This window comes from Anthonomus grandis, chromosome 6 (assembly GCF_022605725.1).
Source record: "Anthonomus grandis grandis chromosome 6, icAntGran1.3, whole genome shotgun sequence".
Lineage (NCBI taxonomy): Eukaryota > Metazoa > Arthropoda > Insecta > Coleoptera > Curculionidae > Anthonomus > Anthonomus grandis.
Genome location: NC_065551.1, coordinates 27928609 through 27954361, shown reverse-complemented (window position 1 = coordinate 27954361; position 25753 = coordinate 27928609). Strand labels below are relative to the sequence as shown.

General features: G+C 30.1%; 2 protein-coding genes across 4 annotated transcripts in view; both read left to right on the top strand.

The window, feature by feature from the left end:
* Positions 1-2062: 2062 nt before the first annotated feature.
* LOC126737863 (uncharacterized) lies at positions 2063-10416 on the top strand. 2 transcript variants are annotated; one of them, XM_050442935.1, is made up of 6 exons: positions 2063-2146; positions 2832-3280; positions 3337-3546; positions 3603-3749; positions 5019-5216; positions 9007-10416. In XM_050442935.1, exons 1-6 carry the CDS (start codon positions 2131-2133, stop codon positions 9328-9330), a joined length of 1344 nt encoding a protein of 447 aa, XP_050298892.1. In that variant the 5' UTR covers positions 2063-2130; the 3' UTR covers positions 9331-10416. The 2 variants fall into 2 exon arrangements, with proteins under 2 accessions (XP_050298892.1, XP_050298891.1); XM_050442934.1 differs by having other exon boundaries at positions 8627-9149.
* Positions 10417-12817: 2401 nt separating this feature from the next.
* The window catches only part of LOC126737084 (unconventional myosin-XV), an 81596-nt gene continuing 68660 nt past the window's right edge, over positions 12818-25753 (top strand). For both annotated transcript variants that reach the window (XM_050441788.1, XM_050441787.1), the window contains exons 1-2: positions 12818-12985; positions 24990-25209. In XM_050441788.1, coding sequence (XP_050297745.1) covers positions 25084-25209 — 126 coding nt within the window. In that variant the 5' untranslated portion in view covers positions 12818-12985; positions 24990-25083. The remainder of the gene's footprint in view (positions 12986-24989; positions 25210-25753) is intronic.

The window sequence follows — 25753 nt, the reverse complement described above, 5'->3', positions numbered from 1 at the left end:
TATGGGCGTTTTATTTACTTTACTTGTAGAAATGCAAGAAATTGTGCTGAAGGTAAGATTTAATCAGTTAAAGTAAGGTATAAGTAAAATTGTTAAATTTACAGATTATTTTTTTGCAAATTTCAGTCTTATGCAAAGTTTAATTCACTATTCACTAATTAATTTAATATTATGGAATCTATTATTTGTGCTCAGGCTACTACAACAAGTCGTAATCAGTTTTTTTAAAAGTTGCATGCATTAATTGAAACTAAACGAGAAGATAATTGTTTTAGTTAATTATATTTTTCTTACAAAAAATTCCCTAACCTAAATGAGATTTTAAGTAAAGAAATATCCCTAAATTAAATCCTTATAATTATACACTTTGTAACTGGAAGAGAAAGTGTTTCCCAATAAGTCTTTGTGCAATTTTGAGTGCAGAAGTTTCAGGGTAGCTTAAGTTGCTGCAATAAAAGATGACGCTGTAGGTAAATTTCCTTTTTAAATGAGAAGTATTGGGTTACTTTGCCGTATCTTATATCGAGATATTATCCGGCGTTTGTTATTATTATTATAATAAAAGAAGAGGCTTAAAATGGGTGAAAATCTGATAAATACCGGCAATCTTGATGATAAATATAACTTACAAAAGCACCTTAGTTAAAGCTGTTTTAGCTATACGAATATTTTATATAGAATGATGTTTTTGCACTCGAATTCATCCTCAAGATTTTTTTTTGTTTGATTTTTATTTGTATTCCTGAACAAGGCGTGGATTTCTGTTACAAAAGTACAATTGGTGAAGTTCAAAATGTGTAACTCTTGATCACTGGGATTCATTAAAGTCTTCTTAAAAACTGCAATCATAGAAAGCCTTAAAATCCTGCTAGAAAATTATGAGTTATTTAGATTTTTCTTACAGGAGTGCCTGTGCCTATTGTTCCTTTTATAAAGTGTGTTTATTGATCACTAGGATTCCTCTAAGTCTTCTCTAACTATCATCATAAAAATCCGAGCAGAACAAGATGATTAGAATGATTGAAAAATTGAAAGTTTTACATTTTTAACCCAAAATCCATGAAACCTATATTTTTTTATATTTTATATAAAAAATCAAAAATATTTGCGTGCAGTAGTAATTTCTCTATAAAAACCATAACTAACATACACCAAAAATCTAAACGTCAACATTCGCCAATGTTAGAAATAATGACGTTTAACCATTAATTCGCATATACTTTAAGAATTTCTGAGCTTCACAGTAACATGTATAAAATATGCCCTAAAACACTAAGAAAGTAGATTTTAAAACTTGAAAAACAATCATGCTTAAATATAAAAAGCACTATATTTACCCTGTTTATATAAAAACAGTTATATTCCAGTTTACGGTTATTAAAACATACTTGTTTGATAAATGATTTCATTATTGCAAAAGAAACCTTAGTCAAACTATTGAATATATCCGGTAAACGTTTTCGAAAAGTTTATTTGGGTAGTAATATTAATATTGCACCTGTATATAACTTCCTCAGGATATATATAATTTACTATCTTGAAAAAAGCGATTTTTATACAGATTAACAGTTTACTTTTTTAAATGAAAACACGCAAAGTAAAAAATGGAAAACTATGAAGTTAATTGTCCGTTAATGGTAGTTATTATCGGTAAAGTATTAAATAACCATTATAAAATAGACGTATAAACGTTTTAAAATTAGCGTGGTTTAAATCAAATTAATTAATTAGATTTTGTGATCAAATAACTACTATATTTAAAGTTTTATTAATTTTTTTACCGAAATTAACTTTTCTTGTACATGTGGATCAAATAATAAGTGACAGGAAATAAATTATGTAATCTTAAGACCAAAACGTCCGCACACAAAAGACTAAGTCATGATAATTATACAGAATAATAATAAAACATTTAAATTAAGACCAAAAATATCTCTCCACTCATCAGTTTTTCTAATATCTATTTTCATCAATACCGCGTCAAATATTATCATCCTAATTTATGCCCCGAATTCTTTGTTACGGTTTGAAAAATTGTGGCTTGTAATATTCATAGTTTCGATAAAAGTATTTCATATTTTCTTTGATATATCTAAAAGCCACAGTGTTACTATCAAAGTGATTATAATCATGGATGAGTCGAAAGGTATGAATTAATTTGTCACTTATATATTTTATTAATGGTTTTTATTACTTATATTATGAAGTCTCAATTGTATTATATGTAGTTATGTTGTTTGTTGCATTATTTTATTTTAGTTGTTTATTTACTTTAAACTATAAATCATTTATGTTTAATTTTAAGAAGAATATATATACTATGCGAATTAAGGAATGTACGTGTGCTGATTTCAAAGAAACAGTAATCAGTAAAAACTTGCAGATTCAAAGAAAAATTTATATTTCGGTTCATTTTTCATTAAAAAACATATTTATAGATAAAATTAACTTTTTCAAAAATTGCAAAGAAATAAGGATTACGCATTATTTCGACTTTTATAAGATGGATGTTTATTATCAATACCTATCCAAATTAAAATAGGTGAACAAAATTTTGACTTTTTAATTGGCTATGTGTGTGCTGCATAACATCTTCAATATCAATAGAAAAATTCAAGGTTGAATACAAGACATGTTAAAATTGACAAAAACATATTTAACAATATATAATAATTTAATTTAAAATTTAATTTTTTATTAATACCTTATTGGCCCTGTTACTGGCAATTTTTAATTGATCTTACTATGTAAATCCATTATAGTGTAACATACTTTTTACTTCTGCTTATAAAAAAGGATGTTTTGACTATAATAGCAGATAATTCTTTTAGACTCAGCAGATGATGTACACATGCGCGAGGAACCTCCCACTTGGGAAGACGTAATGAAAGAAAAATCCCAAGAAATAGGAAAAAATCAAAAAGAAAAAATTGCCTGTGACGTTACAGTCCATAATCAGCCACAAAATAAAAATCAAAGAACTATGATTATTACTGAAAACTTTATTAACGGAGAAAAAACCAAGGAAAAACAGCTATCTGAGAATGGTATTATTAAAAGGGCGAACGATAAATCTCTCTTTGAAATTTCTGAAGTAGAAAATAAAGTTAATGGAGATTGTAAAGGGAATGATGTATGCGGTCTAGATGAATTAACAGTTGATAATGCTTACTCAGAACTTACGACAAAAGAGAAGTGTTTGGCTGCTTGTGCTAAAATTTACACAGTTTTAACTATCTTTTGTAAAGGCCTGCTCATTTTCTCAGAGTTAATCATCTTGGTAAGCACTTTTTATAATTTACTCTTATTTTATGTGTAGCAATATTTTGTTCGTAGGCCTGGGCTATTTTAGCAATAGTCTATGTGTCATTTTGGGGTCTAAAATGGACAGAGCAAAAATCAGTTAATGGCTGCAGGAAATTTTACTCCCCAATTATTGGAAAGCTTGAAGAAGCCATCGTGGTTATAGGTTACGTTACGATAGTTATGCCATGTTTAATTGGGATTATTGGTGCTTGGTTTAAAAACCGAAAATTACTCAAATACGTAAGTTAAATAAGCAATTATTGTTACATTTTGATTCTACATCGTTTTTCTTGTAGCACAACAGCTTACTTTTAATATCCCTTTTAATTCAACTGATGGTAGGCTTTCACTTCTTTCGTGGCTATTTTGGAGTCAATTATAATAATAGAAAAAAGATCTTTCAGCAAAATCTTAAGCAATTTTATGGTCACTGTGAAGTCGTAGTAAGTACTTTATTAGATTGAATTTACTTATTTTATTTAGAAAATAGTACGTTTTTTGAGTAATATGTTTTTTTTAATCACCTTATGGGTCAGAAAAGTACCCCACTTTCTAAATTTATATTTGTGATACCTGTAATAAGACTTCTGAACTTACTAGAGAGATGTCCACATCTAATACGCTATTCTTGGATACTCTTATCTTCGGTGACATCTATTTTAATAATAAAAAATTAATACTTAGTAAATAGCGTGGATTTAGCTGTGGAAACTCCTTCTTAGTAAGGAACTTGTACATATTTACAGAAAGATTTGTTAGATGCCTTGGAAAAGGGTCATCATAAGAATGTGATATTTACAGCTAGATTTTCTATGCCTTCGAAGAGTTAATCGCATTATATTGTAAAATAATCTTGTACGAGGTTTTCTGGTTAAATGTATTGCACTATTGGTTAATATATAGAACAAACCGTACTTTAGTACTTTGATTTTGAAAGATCTATTAAATGCCTTGGAGAAGGCAGTTGATCTAATTTTGCAAAAGAAGCTATTAGTTGTTTCCGTTTTTCCCATTATAATCACAAGCTTCCTGTCAAGTTAATATGTATGGAAAAGGTATTTCAGAAGGATGTAATATACAGACTTTTGAATGCTTTCTATAGAGTTAATTGCTGTATTTTGCAGAATAGGCTTTATTGTACCTTTAGAATAAAAACGACAGAGTTGGTCAGAGTATTTTGCTTTAAAAAATATAAAAAAAAATTAAACTAAAAAAATATAAGAATAAACTTCGTTGTACTCGTTATTTATCTTAAAAGTAAAAAATACTAAAAATATATTGGAAGGAGATATAAAAAAGTATGAAAGAATGACATATATACACGAATTTCCAAAGCATTTTAGTAGCTTGCAAAAAAAATCTTAGTTAGTTGGTTTTTCTGGTTAAGAATGGTCTTAACAAACTCAACACAACATGTTTGATTTTATTAAGGAATACCAGGTGCAGTCGTGAATATTGTTTATTGATATAATTAAAAATGATGAGTTTTAAGAAGATGGAGATAAACAAAATCTAACTGAAGCAAAACAGACTTTATCATCCCTTTCAGGATCCCAAGATAAAATAGACAAACTTCTTAGTCATCTCATACTAGCAGTTATTGGACATTAATTTATTGATCTAGTTTTAAGAGACAAATTGGAGATAATATTTAAATACTGTGTCTGTATGACTAGTTTTTTGGTGTTGTAATCTCTTTGTAACATTTTCAGAACAAAACGATATGCAGTTGTGAAACAAGCATGGACGATGTAAACGAAGTGCCTATTGAAAAAAGAATCTCATATATATGGACTTTTATAGGGGATAGATTTCAATGTACGCATCAGAGGGACTTAAAATGTTTCTACGATGCTGATGAGCTCTGGCTTCGGGGCTTCTGGTTTCAATGTATTTTTTTCTCAGCTCAGGTAAAGATATACATATATCTAAAGCAAAATTTCTATGTTGGTTTAAATTGTCAAAATATTAATAGTAATTAAATCTTATATTCAAGCTTATAATACAGTAGTAAAAACAACAGATTTATTATAAGTTACGTCAATAAGAAATAAGAGGGAAACTGAGGCATATAGTGCAAACTAATATTAACTATAATAATAACTATACACCTATCTATGTTGTTAAAATATGTCCAAGATCTATATTGTCAGATTTGAAAATGATCCATATACAGGGTTTCAGAACTATGGTATCAAACTTCTGGGGGTTGTTCAGTGCAACAGAAGAATCCATTTGAGTATAGGAACCCATGTCCGGAAATGCGTCACTACGTCACTACGGCCCTAAGACGCGTTAAAATTTATAAAAAACATTAATTACCTAAATAGGATCTGTTGCATTTATTTTTACCTTTTGTACATGATACCATAACAACAATTGTTTAAAATCAACGCTTATCAATGTTAATTCACAATGTCATGTTTAAAAATTTTATAGCTTACAATTTTTAAACATTTATTGCTAATGGAAAACTTTACCAATCAAGAATTGGCGGATATGCATTTGGCATACGGAGCAACAAACTGCAATGCACGAGCAGCATCGCGGTTGTATCATGAACGTTATCCCAAACGACAGCATCCTGGATACAAAAAGTTTATTTCGGTTCATCGGCGGCCCGCTGAGACAGGCATGTTTAAGACCAGGATGCATGATACTGGTGTTGCTCGAACCGTAAGAACGGTCGAATTTGAAGAAGAGGTGCTTCAGCGAGTTGCCGATGAACCATCAAATAGCACACGTGACGTCGCTAAGAGTGTGAATACGAGTAACGCTTCTGTCTGGCGGGTACTACACGAGCAATAACTCCATCCTTACCACTTCCAGAAAGTTCAAGGTATGACTGCAGCCGATTATCATCCTAGAGTTCAATTTTGTTGATGGCTTCTGGATCACATCTGACTGGACCGATGAAGCCTCTTTCACAAGAGACGGTATTTTTAATAGTAGGAATAGCCATGTTTGGGACGAAGAAAATCCTTATGCAATTTTTCTAAGAAAACATCAGAATCGTTGGTCTGTCAACGTATGGGCAGGCATAGTTGATGATTATTCAATTGGGCCATACCTTCTACCGGAACGGTTAACAGGACCTATTTATCTGCGTTTCTTGGAAGTTCTCCCAGAACTCCTTGAAAATGTTCCACTAAACGTTAGACAGCAAATGTGGTTTCAGCATGATGGAGCGCCGGCTCACTTAGCTTGCGGTTTGGGCACCGTTGGATTGCCAGAGGTGGAACAGTTTCTTGGCCTCCTAGGTCACCCGATTTAACGTCGCTCGATTTTTTATTGTGGGGACATGTAAAGTCTTTAGTCTACGAAACTCCAGTATAATCAGAGCTAGACTTAACTGAACGAATAACAGCAGCATTTGAAATCATTCAAAACGAGGATCAAATTTTTAGTGTAGTCCGCCGAAATCATGTGCGGCGTTTAAATCGGTGTATTGAGGTTGGAGGAAGACATTTTGAACAATTGTTGTAATGGTATAATATACAAAAGGTAAAAATAAATGCATCAGATCCTATTTAGGTAATTGATATTTTTTCTAAATTTAAACGCGTCTTAGGGCCGTAGTGGCGTAGTGACACATTTCCGGACATTAGTTCCTATACTCAAATGGATTCTACTGTTGCACTGAACAACGCCTAGAAGTTTGATCCCATAGTTCTGAAACACCCTGTACAATACTGATGAAAATGATAAAATACGATATATTTTTTTATGTTTGTGTTACCATCCTCCTTTTTTCACCGGTAATAGGAAATGAATAATATCCTTTTACCTAATTTTTTGAAATTTTTTCTTATCATCAGGTTGTTTTTCCACAGTCATTTCGTGCTTCGTTCTCTGATTTACCATTCTCCTAACCCTATTCTTTAACAGAATTATAAGCTGATCTGTTGCTTCTATAGTTATTTCTCATTCTATAAACTCTTAATTGCTGTTATGTGTCGTATACCGTTTCTTTTTCTTTCTTAGTCATGTCATTTGACAGTTATTCCAAAAATCCAAGATGTTCCTTTCTTACTCTTCACCATCATCCATTATGCCATCCATCCTTTTCTTTGCAATTTTCTCAATCTTATGTGACACTAATGCCACTTAGTTAAGATATTTACTTGATTTGTTCAAAATGATTAAAAAATGAGGTTTTGGCGGGGGTCTTTTGGAAATATGAGTAACTAGCTAAAGAGCAACGGTGTGATTGCCTGAGGAAATCTCATTAATATTCTACAAATTTTCTTCTGATCATTGAAATAAAGCATACTCTTGATGAAATTGATATTTTTTTAAATTATCATTGCCAATATTTAGGCAACGCGCTTAAAATACTAATTTTTCAAGAATTTTTTTAATCATTGTTCTTTAAACAGAAGGTGATTAAGTACACTGTAGTACCTTTATTTTTTAATAAAATGGCTACCATTCAAGTGTTGATTCTTTATTATGACAGAGTTGTAATATTTCGTACTTTTGTAGGTCATCTCTAGTTTACTTCTGCCTAGTACTTTAATCCAGAAGTTTGGTAACTCCTTTTGGTTTTATAGCATATTCTGCCAATATTATGAAAAGTCATCTGAATTCATAAATTGATGAACCATGTTTTGAATTCATATTGGTTCATAAGAGTTCTTGAAGATTTCCTGCTTCTGCTATTTTGTATCAAAGAGCAGAAACTACTTACCCTTAAATATCAATCAGTTGTATCACTGTCACTATAGTATAATAAGCAAGGCATAAAGAGGAGATTATATAAACAGGTAAAGCAAGCATTTCTCTTACTGGTATGCAACTCTATACCTTCTCTACTTACTACTTCAGATTCCAGAGAAGAATTATTTAAAGAAATACTGCATGGACAAATGAAGATTAATTGAATAAAAATTTATACTTCCATATTTACGTTTTTGAGCGTTTGTCATCAGCAAAACTAGGTATTGAGTCCGATGTTGATGAGGTATCTCATCAATATGGACTATACTTGAAAGAAGATTGGCATTTTATTTTGTAGAGAAAAGACTTACTACTTTCAAAATGGACTTCTTCACTAAAAGCTTATATTTCTGCTTCGACGCGGTATTTTGGGTACCTACGGTAATTCAGCCATATAATATTTATGGTTAATACTTTGACAATTTAAACCGACGTTTTTTGAATATCTAGTACTTTAATTACCCAAATGAATCCAGGAATTTATACACTTTTTTCATATTTAATTTAGAGATAATTCTTGTTTCGTACATTCATATATTTTGTTACAATTTAAACCCATATAATCTATGAACAAAACCATTTGTTTTAAACACATTTTCAGGTTTCTGCACTATTCTTCGGAATAGTTTTACGGTTGAGTATATCAAAGTATACAAAAGAGGACTATTTGGACGAGGACGAAATAGATGCGATTGACAAAATAAAAGCAACTAAAGAAAAAAAGGAGATGGGGCTATTAAAAAAAGTTTTAATATATTTTTTTGTTAAAAAAGCGTTTTACATAGGCCTTGTAATTTCATTTTGGTTGCTTCTTCTAATATTTAAAAAAGAAGCTCAAAAAATTAACGTTAACGTCAGCAGAGGTGTAAGCGGCGTTTATAGTAAAATGACTTTATGGGATATTTTTTCTGCCGCGACTGGATTAACTGTATAACATTTAGTTTTAAAAGGGTCAAATAAAATCAATGTGTCTTTCTTTAGGTCTCGGCTTTACTATTTGGCATGATCATAAACCACCAAATAACAGCAAAATATTTGGCCAAAAAAAAGAAGAGACGCAAACGTTATCCAAAAGGAAAAGTCCGGAGGATTGCTGTAAAAGCTCAAAATTTTATGTGCAGAAAAATTTTATTAGTTATATTAGGGTTTTTGTTTATTTGTTCTCTTTTTATAGTTAGGCTTTGGTGGAAGGATTGGACGGTTAAGTTCGGTAAGCCTGAGATTGATATAAATATTCTCGAAATAATTAAAAGTCACATTTTTTATAACGAATCACAATTTAAGGAACTGATTAAATTAAAGTAGTTGACAAAAAACTGTTCGGAACTTTGTACGTTTGTTTATTTAAAAATTGTTCACTGATAATAAGTGTAAATTAGAAGTGGGGGCATCATTTTCACATAAAAAACTTTGATGGCATTGAAAATTTATAAGTTATATTTTAATTCTGATGTTTGTAAGCAGGATGATTTAAATTCAAGTGCAGTTATATAGAAGTTTCCAAAATGGTATTAGATAATGATTAATTGTATATAAATTAAATATTACAGTATCAAAAAGTAAATTAACAAAAATCCATCTCTCTAAATCTCATAATTTAAAATTAGTAAAATTTATATAATTTAAAAAGTACAACAATAACAATTAGTTTAAAAAGTATATATACAGAGACGGAATGGTTAATGAAACTAAGTATGTGTTTAAAAATGTAGTAAAAGTGTGTCGTGTATGTACCTTTATCGATAATCTGATAATTAGTACTCATTTTTTGGAATTTCTGTTTTTATCAATCTATAGGAATGGCTGGTAAATAAACGAAGTATTTCCATCAGATGAACCATCGTGAGTATGCAAATTTCATAACAAAGTTATTAAAGTTATGAGATTATTTAAAATTTCTTCTTAAGTCAGCTTGTGCATTTAAGCACTTGTCATTAGAAGACATATCCTTGCGTATTTTTATGTCTTCCAAAACATCCAAACACATACAATTTTTACTTTTGACATTGACTAAAATTTTTGAATCTTTGTCGGGATCAAATTTGTGTTACATCATTTACATCCAAAAGGAGAGTTATTAGGATTTTTCAGAAGCTCAATAAGCCTAAAATTCAGTGATCTGCAAGTTCTCCCAACATACATTGTTTCTCATTTACCACTGTTTAACTTGTATACACCACTTTTATCTAATTTATTAAATCCGTCTTTAGAATTTACTGAAACTTTCTGTATATTGATATTTATCTTGTAAGAAAATTTTATATTAGGAACATGCTCAATAAATTCTTAGTAAGAATCTTGCCAAATATTTTTAGTAAGAATTTTAGTTAAAAACCGGATACATAGCCGAAAGCGCTAATAATTAGCTAATTGCTATTGGTTTATGAAAAATATATACACGATATACAAATCACTTCTACGTATATACAGTCACTCTTGCAAGTTTAATATTTATTGACAATCAAGATCTATACATTTTTCAATTAATACATTGGAATGGCATTGATATATCTTTTCCTGGCTGGCAGATTACAGAGGAAGTGGTTTATTTTCCAACTAAATTAATGTTGGATGTATATTGGTACGTTTGGAGTAGGATCTGATTCTACTTTCTTAAAAGCATTATTGTGTTCATTTCAATTCCAAGAGATCTTGGTTAAAATTGACTGGACCGGTGGCTTAATGAATGGTAAAATGCCAGTTATAAAAATTAAATGAAATTCTGAAAGAATATTGAAATTCGTTTCCCTGATAGTTCAGCAATGTGTTTAGAGCGTGGGTTGTGGGAGATTGGATAGAAATTTGACTTTTTTTCCTAAGCAGAGTGTTTCAGTCTTTTTGATCTTTTTACAGGATGCTTTAAGATGTCCAAATTTTTTAAAGAAACACGATTGATTATGTGATGATTTGACGAAATATTTTTCAGACCAACCCATTGAGGTCATTTTAAAGAACATGAAGATTTTTGATCCTTGTGAATTGGGTTCACCGAGTTTTCATCAATTTTATTGAGAAAACTTCTAAATCCCATATGGTACCATTTATCTATTAATTTTGCTTTTTTTCACAAATTAGATAAAAAAAGAGAATCGGGTTTTAGGATAACGTTTATCTATTGTGAAGCTATATTCTATTTTCCCTTTGTATTTTGATTATTTTTCACATTTCTGATATTTTTTTGGCATTTTTCATCCTTAGCCTTGAATATTAATCCTCCTAAAAGCTAGTTTTTCTTTTAATTTTTTTATGAACAAAATAAGTATTAATCATACCACTAGAATTTTTATTATAAAATAATAAATAATTCGAAATTTATTTAAAAACCATTTATAGTACGTACGTTTTTGCCTTAAAATTTGAAGTATCTATTTCATGCCAATTATTCTTAAGTTAATTAAACAATTGAATTAAATGTATGTTTGTGTACAAATTTGAATAAATATTTACTTAAAAAATATATTTTATTTTTTTAAATTACCCTACGTTAACTGTAATTATATGACCTTGCATTTAATTGTTAATTTTATCAGCACGTTTGGTAGATTATGCTTTAGTATTTAAATATCATAAGGTAAGCATTGTCAAGGAATAGAATTAATAAATAAATGCCATTTAAAATGTGGTTTAGTTTGAAATAAACTTAATGTAAAATGAATAGTGAGCTTTTGAAAAACATCACTGTGGTTTTAAACTTTTACTGGTTCAAACTAAACGTCGATTCTCTTTAGAACAAATAAAATATTGATTTGGCGTTTGATACCATTTCAATATTTCCTTCAAAAAAGCATAAAAACATATCTAGATTTATTATTAAGTGAATCATTACTGACTTCTCGACCGAATAAATTATGTAAGAAATTTACAATTTCCGGCAAAATCAATCCTCCTTAGACTTCTATAGATGTGGGTCACAATAATAATAAAATTCCAACAAATCCCCGCCAATCTTACTTTTCTCGATATCCCTTATAAACATTTCCTACCGATATCGAAAATCAAGCCGCGAGCAAGAAAAATGGAAAGTTGCTGTATCGTCTGCACCGGACGACCAAGTGATTTCATCAAAGAAGTGTTACGGAGACATACTTAGACAAAAAGAAGTGTATGTGAATGCGCAAAAGAGATTTTTAAACGTTGAACCAACCAAATAATCTTCAATGGTAAACAAATCTATAGCAACAACGTAAGACGTGTCAATTTTATATAGCTTGTGCCTTGAGGTCAGACAAGTTTGGGTGGATTGCCGTTGTTTGCACCAATAGCCGTCAGATTTAATATAAAATTATGTTTTTAAATGTTGATAAGTCAAACATATGAAGAATTTTATCCACTTGCAGTCTTTTTTGAAGATGGTTTATATTAAGGCCGAAACATCGGCATTTCTTCTAAAATAAAATCAGTTTTATTTGCGGTCCTAAATATGCTACATTTTCCCTCTATCCATGGAAGTTAAACTTTATTAATAATTATCTTTTTTCTAAGTAAAGAAAACTAGAATTTTATAAACGATAAACGAATCTATTTAACATTTAATCATTGGATTTATTGAAACAATTAATGGTTTGCTTGTGGTACCCCTGGTACATATTCACTCACCACTAATAATTTCCGTATATTTTTATTATATTTTATATAATATGATATTAGAGTACCATCAAGCCTAACCTTCTTGGTGTAGACCATCTGTTTCGCATGCATACCAACCTAACGGGACGCACCTCTACCTCACCTTTCTTTCGTAAATGTTCGTGTCCAGGCAGGCCACCCGAGATGGTACGAATCGAACGGCAGTACTTCGATAGGTTACGTTAGTACGAATTCTTATGAACCAGGTACTTCTTATTAAAAATCGGTCGAAAATGCAATGGTGACAACGGTACGGTGGTTTTTTGATCGCTCTTAGTGTTTTTTACTGATATATTTTTGGATAATTTTCAGTGGATTTTACAATAATTTTAAGGTAAGTTAATGGTACTGCGGTCAAAATGTTGTGGTAATACACGGTTTGTTGTTACTAGATTGGAAGGTCGTACGGGTTCGTTTCTTAGGTATTTAAAGTAAAACTCAAACTTTTATCTGTAAATTTGCAATGAAATTAATCTGAAAATTTTTTCGAACTAATTCTCGTTACTCATATGGTGGTAATAATTCGAATTTAAATACTGGCACCAGGAAATAATTAAATTATCCTATATTAAAACCGTGCTAATATAATTAATGAAATATAATTGCCTCAGGATGTATTTTGATTTCGTGTCTCTTAAACTAATTCTATCAGAATTTATTATATATTTTAATATCCTGTATTCCACAATAATAAATTTTAAAAGACTTCAATTTAATTAGGTTGAATTTAAACGAAATATGATATTCAAAATCAGTTTCTTGATGTCATCGCTTTAATGATTTATTAAGACATCTTTAAGTCACCACAACTGAGGTTTAAATAGTTTATTAAAAAAGCCAAAATATAAAATAAATTATTGGTATTTAAATCCCTTGCAAATACCAAAAACATTAAAGCAAATATTTAAGAAAGACTCTGCCTTACTGGAGAGTTGAACTCCTTTGTGACTTTAACGATAGATTAAGTAAGAAACTTCTGTAAAGTTCTTATAAAAATTCCAAATATAGTATGATAATCAATAGATGAGATAATAGTTATGACAATTGAACAGCTGCGAAGTAGTTTATTTAAGTATTTCATAAGACCAAGATATTAAGCTTTAGATATAAATCTAGAAAATGTATGGTCAATTTTCCATCTATTCTTTTGACGAATAAACTAGAGAATTTTGCTTGTTTTGCTGGTACTAAATGGTCCTACAATTTTACTAAAAAAACCCAATCCTAGAAAGCACGCTTTTCCCAATTTTGCATCACAGATAAAAATTAAAATTGCTCTAAAATATGGTAAATTATTCTATTTTCTATCTGCTAAACCTTCACGCCGAAGCTAGCAAAGTACGTTTCCAATATTTTTTGCTTAATTGCCTTATTTTCATTCACATTTAATAATTGACAGTAAGTAGTGAGGATACCTTTCACTAGACATAGTTTCCTTCTAGCCAGAGACAATTTGTAAATTCCTTCCGACTTCCTGACATTAATGACTCCATAGACAATTTGCATGTTACTAAACCAAGTTTAGTGTAGGGATCAATCAAACAAACTTAATTTAAGTGAGCCTTAATTACAGCATTTTGGCTTGTCTGTATTTATGATAAATTTTCGTGTTTTCAAAACATTCATCCATATATAATTAATTAAGAGCAACCTGAAGATCAGGTTGTTATTTTTGGTTATATTATTTACTGGATACTTTTCAACTTCTTCCTGCCTTCCTAATAATTCTTTTTTTTCATTTCCCTAATTTTAAGGGAATACTTCCGCTTAAAAAACTGTTTAATATCTCCAAGTCATAAACATGCGTTCATTCATAATTCTCCAATTCACTGTTTGCCAAAATCCCATTTAGTTAAACTGATTTCCATCTACTAAACACGTAAGATCTATACATTTCTGAACTGCTTATGTACTAGCTCTGGTGTTTTAGACCGTTTCTTTCTGATTTCTTGATTTGTTTTTTTAAAGCTCTTTTGGAAATCTGTTCGCTTTCCATGGCTCTTGGAACAAGCAAAAACATTTTTAGGGTAGCGTAAAGGTCAGATTATATTTCCGTTTTTTAACTTCTTTTATTAGAAGAAGGAACATTCTTCAAGCTTGAAAAATGGGTATCTTCCATCCCCAAAGCCTGTTCTTTAACATGTTCGCTCTTAGACAAAGCAAAAAATCGATAGCTGCATTTGAGCTTAAAAAATCAAATTGCTTGTTCATTTAATTATAAATAAAACCTTCAATTTATTGCGTTCCATACAAAATCATCTTTAGTCCAACCGATTGTCTCCTAGCCATAAGTCACTCAAACCATGTCTTTAATCTACTTTTCTGAACCGTTCTTAAACTTCTTTTTGTCATTTGGTAAATAACCACTACTTTACTTCTGTAAATAAAACTATATTTTAATAAAAAATTACTTCTTACTTCTAAAGTGAAGTTGCTGCTTCATGAATTCTCATTATAATATGCGATCTTTGTGCTCAAATTTTAATTCTTTATGAATTTTCGGATACGGAAGAAATTGATAAATTGGGATTATTAATTGGTTGATTGGTAGTATTTTGAGTAGAGCAATCGGTATTCCTGAATATCAATTGGCTAGAAAGGATAGAGTTGGGCACGGAGGCGGAGTAGCTTTTTATGATTGTGATACCATAAAGTCTAAAGTCTTGTATAGTACCACAGTTCTGCTTCGTGAATGTTTGGATTTTTAAAATAGTTCTTGCTTAGTACCTAGTATGGAATTACAAGAAAGCGTTCGAGATGCCCGACCATTCAATTTTACGTGCTAAATTGAGTAACTTTGGTCTGGAAATGAAATCAGTTGAATTAATTCAAAATTATTTAAGTCATAAATTGCAAGGAGAATCAATTGGTCAGGAATTATGGGAACTAGTAAAAGTAGAGCGGAAACTCACAGGGAAGTGTCATGAGTCCTTTATAATTTTCCCTTTATACAGATTTACATACACTTTGCCGATGACATCCAACTATATTATTTGTTTAATAAAAACCTGTTTAATAAATTCTGATTTATTCACTATTTTTGAGTTGACTTTTATTTTATGAGTCAAAAACTAAACTGTTATTCTTCGCATTATTCTGAGAGAACAATTTAACGTAAACATTAATAATATTAAAGTGACAGCTACCGACTTTTATAAAACTCTGGGTAATCTGCTACTGCAAAAAAGTTATTGTAAATTAAAAACACTTTATATTTTATAAGGACTTCCTAGATCAACAAGTAAGATTAAACTTGTGTGGTATCTAATCCTTTTTGTAGCGTTTATGGTGAAGTTCTATTGGCCTGTGCTTTTTAACAGAGATAAGGATAGATAAGGAGTTGCTTGATATATTGTTTAGGTATCAAAAAGTACGATCATATTTTCCTTGCTTAAGTTGGAGGATACATCATTTATACATACGTGTGGTTCAGTTTTTAGAATCAACCACTTTAATAAACCAAAATATTTATTCGAGAAACTCATAAAAGGCTCTGACATATATAACATCTCACTCGCCTCTACTTTATTCTTAAACATAGAACCGCTCTCTTTTAGTGCACATTTTCCTATAACTCATTTAGTATACTGGATATATGACCTAGCTTTATTTTTTTTATTAGGATTAGGTTTGGGTGGTTAAGTGAGTAGCTGTGCTACATCTTTCTCGTCAATACGTTAATTGATTCGTTACTGAATGACGAACTTAGGATGACTTCTCTCCTCTTTCATTAAATGCGCACAATGAATCCTATGAAACCTAGGTGCAGTATTGTATACAAAAGTATTAGTTAAGCAATCAAAAATTCGTCACGGAGAAGAAATTGAAAGAAGACATAAAAGATTCTTAGAAAAGTTTAAGATTTTTTTTTTGATAATAGTGCCTCAATAGTAAATAGTTTTTCCTTATTATTATGTAATCACTGTTTTTGTAGAATTCTAACAAATATCCGAGAAATAATCAAAAAAAAACCTGCAGAAAATACACCATTACAAAACTTTTTCACTATTTTCTATTATTTTTAAGCACTTCAAATTCTTTGTGGTTTAGGATATTAGATCCTTTTACCAAAATCATTGTTCATATTAAACCTATGCCTCCTAAAAAACTCAAATATCCATGAAATTGCTTTACCAAAATTGGTAGATTTGACTTAGAATACTTTAAAAACTGTAATACACCACATTAAGTATTGGCAACACAATAAATAACTTTATCTTATAGGCCATTTGTAAATACATTCAACCTTCTTCGGGGTCAAAAAACCGGAAAGAGTCCAAATAAATTTCTAAAACAATAAACATATTCAATCACAGATTTGGCATGCACAATGACTTTTTTGTACAGTTAGACGGTAAAGTCTATATATTCTTCGACATGTTTGGGTTTACCGTGCATACTAATGATAATGTCATTAAAATGGTTTCACTGTCAGTGTCTTCTTCGTGTTGGTGTTATTGCAACTTAAGGATGTTTTTGCATTTATTTAAGACGAGTGTTGTTTCAGTAAATAATTTAAGGGGTCATTGGTTTGGTTTCAAGTGGTGACTAATATCAGATTTTAACGGATAAAAGAACAGAGTGCTCTCAAAATTGTCTGTCAGCATTCATGAGTTTTTAAACAGACCTTTCAATATTACCCTTATTTAAGCTTAACTATTGGTGACGCAGTCGTAGTTCTTCTGTGATTTCTTTAAGGCATTCGATTGCGTGAACCACAAATTATTACTTAATGCCATGGTTTCAAAGGCATTGCATTCTTGTCTGGCAGAACGCAGTGAGTACTGCTTTGAGGAAGCAAATAAGACATATGTCTTCCAGGCAGTTCAAACAACAGAAAAAAACTTCAACTTGTTGTAAGAAGACAAAATGAGAATATATCTTCAAGGACTGCCTGTAAGAAGAAAAAAATTTCGATAGATCTTCGAAGAGTGCCTGGACAAATGCGAAAGGTATTGTAGCATCCATGAGTTCTTATAAAGAGCTTTCAATATACAAAAGATGTATTGATACTTTTGACATTATTTTACCGGTTATGCTACCCCTTTGAACTTATTTTAGTCGTATATGAAGAAAGAAAAAGACCATCATCAATAAATATAATATGATAATCAATAGATGAGATAATAGTTATGATAATTTAACGGCTGCGAAGTAGTTTATTTAGGTATTTCATAAATATAAATTAAGCCTTATTATATAATTACTTTGAGGTGATTGGTGATTCTCTTGTTTAGGTCACAATAGTTCTGAATTTGGTCAAAGTTTTGGTTTTGATCAAACATTTTTTAGTACTTTTCGTTTGCTTCCAGATATAGATAAAATCATGTTAATCATTAATTTCTTTAAATCATGATGGTTTGATGTTAATTATTTTTAATGAAATTTCTTTTGGCTCGTTGAGGTCGAATTTTTTGCAGACTATCCCTGTATTTTTAAAAACGACATTGGAGCATTCATTCATTTGGGCATATTCAGGCAGTTTTTATTTAATTCTGAATTTAAAGACTTAAACTGAAAAATATAACTAAATATATAGACTAAGGAAACAAAAGCTATTAATGAGTTAACAGCAGAATAAGTGTGAAACAAGAAAACTATAAAAAAAAAATATTATATATATGCTTCAATATGTATGGCTATTCAATTGAACACCATCAATCCAAATAATTAACAAAAGCCTTACACATCTACGTTCCTTTCTTTAGCTTACTCAATGCAAAGAACAACAAATCTCTTGTGATTAATTGCGAAATCGAATGTGTTAATAAGAAGTGTGTTTTAATGATATAGGATTGCCTCGGAGCCGGAATTCGAGGAATGCTTGTTTATGTATTTGACATACATACACCATCAGATCCGCGGCATGCAAAAGGTAACTAATAGATGTAATTTCCTTCATGTTATAATAAACTTTAAAACAGACATACGGTGAAATTCCTTTAAATTTTCCAGCGATACATCATCATGTGTCTTAGATAAGAAATAAAATTGACTACCTGCTCAAGTTACTGTATTGTATACACATCCTGTTCTACCTGAACTAAACACCATGGATAAAGTATTAAAAAAAAGGCCAGTGTACCCTAAAGGTATTAAATTATGGGAGTTCCCACCATTGTTGGGTCCGAAAGAAATCATGACTGATTCATATGGAGGTCAACAAATACCTACTTATTGTAGCAGGTTGTTTTCGTCAATGAGTGGTTTTATTTGTGACTGACGTGTACAAGACGACTGTAATTCAAGTGCTTTTTAGAAGCAAAATGACACAAATACATATCAGCTTATATAACGTTTTAAAAGGCTTTAATTACATCATAATCTACATACAATGCATTATGATGAATGAGCTATTGAAGTTTATGACCATATGGTGCAAAATTAATATGGGCTTCTGCTTTCAGTAGCATGATCGACGGGTCAGGTTTTACTGCATAAATCACTTTCTAAAGGATTTTTTAGCGTTTTACTTTAAACTACGGTAATTGCAAATACAAACGTGACCTAGTTGAAACACATGTGAGTCAGGTAAATTAATAGGTACATCAGGTAATTTTTGGAAATGTTTTATGAAATTTTTTCGGTAGGAAGAATCGTTTTTTAATAAGGGTCTTAATACTTTCATCGTAAGATTTGTCTTCTCATTATTGTGAATGTCTGTATTAGGCGATCTATGAGAGTTTTAATTTGATTTATTTTTGTATATATGGAAAATAGTCGTACTTTTAGTAACTAGAAATTCTGGTTAGTAATCTAATTTATATTTTGCTCCTCTGATAATTACAATGTCAGGTTTCTGTAATCAATCAGCGACTTTATAAACAAGCAATTAGCTTAATTTTATTATGTGTGTGTAGAGTTGCCGATTTCTGATCTTATTCACATTATTTAAAAAATTGTCTCTAGGGAATTATTGATACAAATGAATGAAGACTTTCATCCTTTTTACCCAGTAGCCATTTCTAGCTTTTTATATAAACTTGTAATCTCAGTGTTTGATGGTCTCTAGATATCCCAAATGCATAGCATTAATAAGCAACTTTAATTCTTAGGCAAAGAGTTAAGTTCGTGTTGGAAAGATAATACATTAATTTCTGCACTCTCCGCTATGTTGGTAGGGCCTGTTTAGTAATTACCAATATCTCTTTGGATTCTTGGCTCACATGTTACATTTCTGACAGTATAATATAATTGTAGTGTTTCTGCTTTTGGAAGTGTTGATTTTCAAGTAACCACAACTTTTTCGCATTCCAGCAAGACACTTTAACTTAATTTTCTGTATTAAATTCTATTTATCACTAACTTAGATAGCCTGGAACCTATGTAGACTACTGTTTTCTGGATTTTGACGTTTTCTCTCGATGAAAATTGTTCTGAACCAAAGCGACTGAAAATTAATTGAATTTTAGATGAATTTTCTAAATAAAAATTCTAAGTGTTTTAGCAGGTTTTATATCGTCCTTTAATATTTTTATAATTTCTAGTTATAAGCTAAAAAGCATAAGCCCATATGATGCTATTATTTTACTACTGTATTTTTTACTCAGTATCATTCCAGTCTGAGAAATCACGACTTATTGAGATTAAATTAAGACTTTTTAAAATTAGGACTTTAGAAACTAGCAATCTGCTTGAATTGCATTAAACAAATCGAATTCAAATAAATGGTATCAAAGGAGATGCTAGTGAAGACATTCAAGTGGATTAAGAAACCCTCTCAAGGTACTGTATTGGCTTATATATAATTTGAGGAGTTCGCATGCATAACCGGATATATCCACTTTCAGAAAATTTTCAGGAAACACGAAAAACACCCTGTGTATTTATATTTAAAAATAGTAATATTTTAAGAAAATAGCTTTAATTAAGCGGGGTTGACCGTTTTATTAACATAAAAAAAAACAAAAAAAAATTAACAATTCGTCATTATTAGCAATAAAAGTTTGGATATATCCGTTTTTGCACACAAATGAGACATAGTACGAAAGAATATATATTTATTTCTCTTTAGATAAATTGGATCAAGTTAATTAATTTGACAAAAGTAATAAAAGGAAAATTAAATACGTATTGCATTCTTCATGCAGACAATTGCATAACTTATTTTTTTCTTGGGTTTCAAAATTTACCGAAGTATCCATATTGGCTCCAGTATTGTTACTATTTAATAGGTTTTTGTACCACAAAAAATCTTTCGTATTTCACCAATGGTACCCCAAATGTTCCATCAAATGATTTAAACTTTTTTTCTGGTATCGAATTACCTAGTGGCAGCGTGCTAAGCTGTATGTTGTCTTCTGATTTACCTTCTTAAGAAGTGATTCCCAAACTGTGTCACCCAGTGATGTAAACCGATAAAATTGAGACATCTTAATTTTTACAGTGGTTTTGTGTTGGTTCATTCTCAATTTTTTTTAGTGAATTCTTTTGCACTCTGAAATTCGCAGTTCTTTAACATTATACATTTGCCAGTCCAGGCCCAGTGTTTTTACCAAACCCACTTCAGAATATATTTCAACAAATTTTCCTTTTGTTGTAATGACTGGATGTCTTATGAACTTAAAACACTAAAAGAACACTTTTATTCGACTGGCCTTACAGGAGTTAAAAGCGCGTGGAATCACAACTTCCAACGTCCAAACAACTACTAGAATAGATAATAAAAAGTGCAATAGAATACGCACAACTTGTTTATTTGAATATATCCGCTATTGTTATCAAAATTTGGATATATCCGGTTTTGCTCCAAATGTCGAAGTTTACTTAACGTTTTACATGGGATTAATTCGGTTTTGCTTCTAAACAAATAAATGAACATATAGAAATGATAACAAAGAACCAAAAACCGTCAAAAAACGTGGATATATCCGGTTTTGCACCCAAACTCCTCATTTACATAAACTGAATATTCAAGTTGAATTTAAATAGTAATATATTATAATTTGCAGATGATACCATAATGCTTGTAAGCGGCGAAACATGGTTAAAGATCAAGAGAATTGCAGAAAGAGACCTAAAAAATTAAATTTTGATTTAATGAAATCTCATTGTAACTATTAGCTTCAGATGAGCCAAATTTACCTATGGATCCTTCTTACAATACCTTAAATATACCATTACCAACTACCCTAAGTGTTAAGGTATAGTGTGCAATTACCTATTATAGTAAAAAACTGAGTTCTTATATACATATGAATAAAGTTGCTTCAGAAAAATCGAAATAATAAATACAGAAATAATTAATATCCTTTTTCTACAAACACTACTGCAGTATAGTATTACAGACTAGGGAATAGGTCTAGACTAGGGATAGTCGTTTATCACATCAGCATAGCTAATGTGATAAACGACTATCTACGAGCACTATAATGGATTCATTAATAATGGACTGATTTGACATAAAAGCGTCGAATATCACAGAGGGCCAAGATGACCGTTTCCAGAAGAAGAAAAAAGAAGTTAGAGGATGATGAATTACGGGATATAAAAGTTCAGTTTTCAGGTAACATTATATTTGACAACGTCGATCCTGAGTTAAAAAAAAGGTGCCTAACATATGAAAAAATCCATGACAAATTTTCTCTGATTACTGAATTTGGCAACATCGATTAAAATGAAACTTGTAAAAGATCTCTTCAACATCCGTAATATAGATTATGTAATTATTTTCCTACGATTCTTCAATCAATAAATACAATTACGTGAAATGCTGTATGATTAATATACAAAAAAATCATTCAACGGTGCCTTGAAAAACCCTAATATCCATTTCTGCTTCTTCACATTACTTCCATTCAATTTCAGCACCTATTTTTTATACTGTACCTAAACATAAGTTTGAAAGAATTCTGCATCTATAAGTTACAGAGAACTCGTCAGAGATCTTTATTAGGAACAAGTATTTTCATTCACCAAAAAATAGGAAAGGTTTTTCTCAAAATATTGATTATACCCTACAGACCTTTTGTTTAAGGAAAGTTACCTATTCTTTGCATATATAGCTTTGATTATAATTTATATTTTATATAATAGCTTTAGTCCGATAGAGCACCCGTATCAAGTATCTATACCCTAAAGATAGAACGAGATTTTCTTACTTTATTACCAGTGAATTGGTCAACGCGAATTTTATTTTATTGTTTCAAAATTGTACCTCAAATTAGCTCACTAAAGAAAAATGTTATCGGGCCTATTTTAACGTACAAAAAATCGAAATATTGGTTTCTACAAAATCCTAGAGAAGTTATTGCGTTAAGTTATTACATAGATATCTTTTAATATTTCTTTTCACTTTTTATTTTCATTGTTTGCTTTTTTTGTTTTTTCCAATTTTTTAATAATTTCCTCCAAAATAATTTTTTTCATATAGTTCTTTATATACAACATTGACATACTAAGCCTGATCTTTCTGCATATAAGGGCATAATTTAATTTTGAGGCACAGCTTCGCAAGACTGTAAAATCGTTTTTCCTGAATATCTCTTTCCTCTCACTACAGATTACAAAGAATGAACGAAATTTATTTGATCTTGATTTAATTTAATATTGAGATATGCATAAATGTTGTCCAGTATATTAGGGGCGTATTATATAGATTCTTTATTGACGTAAACGCGATGGATTGTTAGTGCGTAAATCTGCGTGATACGACAATATACAAGTATATTTTACTCAGTAGTAATTTTTTGATACCTGAAAATGTATAGAGGTTTATTAATTAATTTTTTTTAAATTTTGAATCTGTTTATTCTGGAAAAAAATATAAAAGCCTGACGATTCTCTTTGGTAAAGATTAGGTTAAATTAGGAAAAAGTTGACTTTTTTTAAGCGTATTCATCTGCCCTTGAAAAATTTGTTTCCTGCTAAGATATTTTGAAATTAGAAAAATTAAATACGAAATAAATAATGTCAATATTTTTTCTGACTTTATTTTAAGATATGTCAACAGATTAATTATTAAAAGTACCACCATTTATAACCTTAAAGTTACAGAAAACTGGAATTTTTGGGGTTTGTGTTAAGTTCCTCATTTAATACATCGATAGTAACTTGACTAAAAAATATTTTTGTACCATCTGCATAATGATTACACGTACAATACAATGCTTAAAAATCTTATGGTAGTCTTATCTATATATTTTTTATTATTATTATATATAAACTGGTATTTTATAATTTCCGTAATTATTTTGCATCATACCACAAATAAAAAGCAATTCATTACGTAATACAAAACTATTACTTAAAAGTAATGATAAAAGAAAAATACTTTTTCTTCTAGAAAAACGAATTAATAAACCAAAGCCAATAATAACATTTGCAAAACAACTCAAGATTGACATTCCAAGCAAAAGAAAAATTGCATAACGCTTATCTTCAGGTGTTACAGTTGGTAAACCCGAGGAATGTTTGAAGCAACAAATAATAAAAAAAAATAAAGTCAGTATTATTTGTTGCGTGTTTTAGAAAAACCAGGTCTAACATGTAAACCTCATTACCTACAAGAATGTATGCTAATTTATGACCTGGTGGAGGTTGCGTTAAAACTGTAGAACTAACATTTACTTAAGACGAGTTAAAAATCCATTAAGTTGATAAGTAATTTGATTATAATTATTATTGTTGAAACTAAACTTAGCATTAAGACAACAAGCTGCTTTTATAATGCAAATATCGTATCTCAAGGTTCCCTACGACATTCTTCAGTAACTAATAATTTCTTGTTGTTTAGTCAATACAGCACACCATTTATGCCGTATTTTTTATGATAAATTAGCAATAACCTTATTGCAATACAGTTATTAAAAAACTGTATATATTTTTTGTGTATAAATTTGTCATTGTAAATACCATAGTTTGCATAACGAAACTGTAAACGTATATAAACATTTTAATAATTATAATTTTATTGTTAGGTAGTGAAAGCGATTTAATAATAAATATGACTCTTCTTCTAGTTTTAATAAGTGTTAATCTTCAATAAATAAATTACTGTATTTAGGTAAAAATAGAACAACAGCATTATTAAATCATAAAAATATTGACGACACCCAATTCTTTTTGATTTTTACGCCCAATAATAATAGTTTACTTCTTACTAGATAATAATACTTCTAATTATCCAGTAAGAAGTAAACTATTACTGAACATTTGAATTAATAATTAGACTAGAAGTACCAGCAACCGCACTTTGTGCTTCTTATTCTTTATCATAATCATCTTGTTTTAGCTGCTTTATTAAACCCACATCTATTTGGATCTCTGAAAAATTATTTCTGACTAACTTATCTATGAATTTATAATATTTTTTAACTAAATTTCCTTTTTCTTTTCAGGTACCATGGACTAGAACTTCGTGTATCAGTGTTCTTGTGATACATAATGACAAACGTGTATAAATAGTGAATATAGTAACTTAATAAAGACAATATGGAGTGGAACGCGGGTGATTTAATATGGTTTGATCCAGGATTGGGTCATTCCATCCCTGGAGAAGTTCTCGAGTGCCATAGGAGTGCAAACGTCATTACTGTGCAGGCTGTTATCAATGGCAAGGTAATAAACGTTTGTTTTATGAATAATTAAGTATCACACGAGTGTAATTAGATTATGAAAGTAAGAACATAAAAACTTCTATTTTTTTTAAATTTTAAGTCCGTGGTGGAGTTTAATAAGCAAGCACAGAGTGCGAATTGCACGCTTTTCAAATAGCAGGTAAACTTAAAACTGCTTGCTCTTCAACGAACACATTTTTTATTACATCACGTCTTTAAATAAATTCCTAATCATCTTTAATGCATCATGTTGTTACATAATTAAGTTATAAACATTTTTCAGTAATGACAAAAATATTTCTCATAATGGATCACCCTTCACTCTGTTTCAGATAATGAGACACACTTTTCGGTTATGTTTTTAAACAATAAAGATTTTGATATCTCGTCATCTTTGTTTAGCAATATTTTTTTTTGAAGATGATCCATTGTATTGCTATTGCAAGATTTGGTGTTCTGACATTTACTTATATAGTATCTTTATGTCTCTTTTTAGCGAATTGATTGGTTGATGTTTTTACAGCTTAAGATCTATTTTTAGTAAA

Bases quoted from the DNA above. Each gene is read 5' to 3' on its own strand.
- LOC126737863 (XM_050442934.1), top strand. The intron at 3,547-3,602 runs GTAAGTTAAATA...TTTTTCTTGTAG, and splicing joins ACCGAAAATTACTCAAATAC to CACAACAGCTTACTTTTAAT. The intron at 5,217-8,626 runs GTAAAGATATAC...ACACATTTTCAG, and splicing joins GTATTTTTTTCTCAGCTCAG to GTTTCTGCACTATTCTTCGG.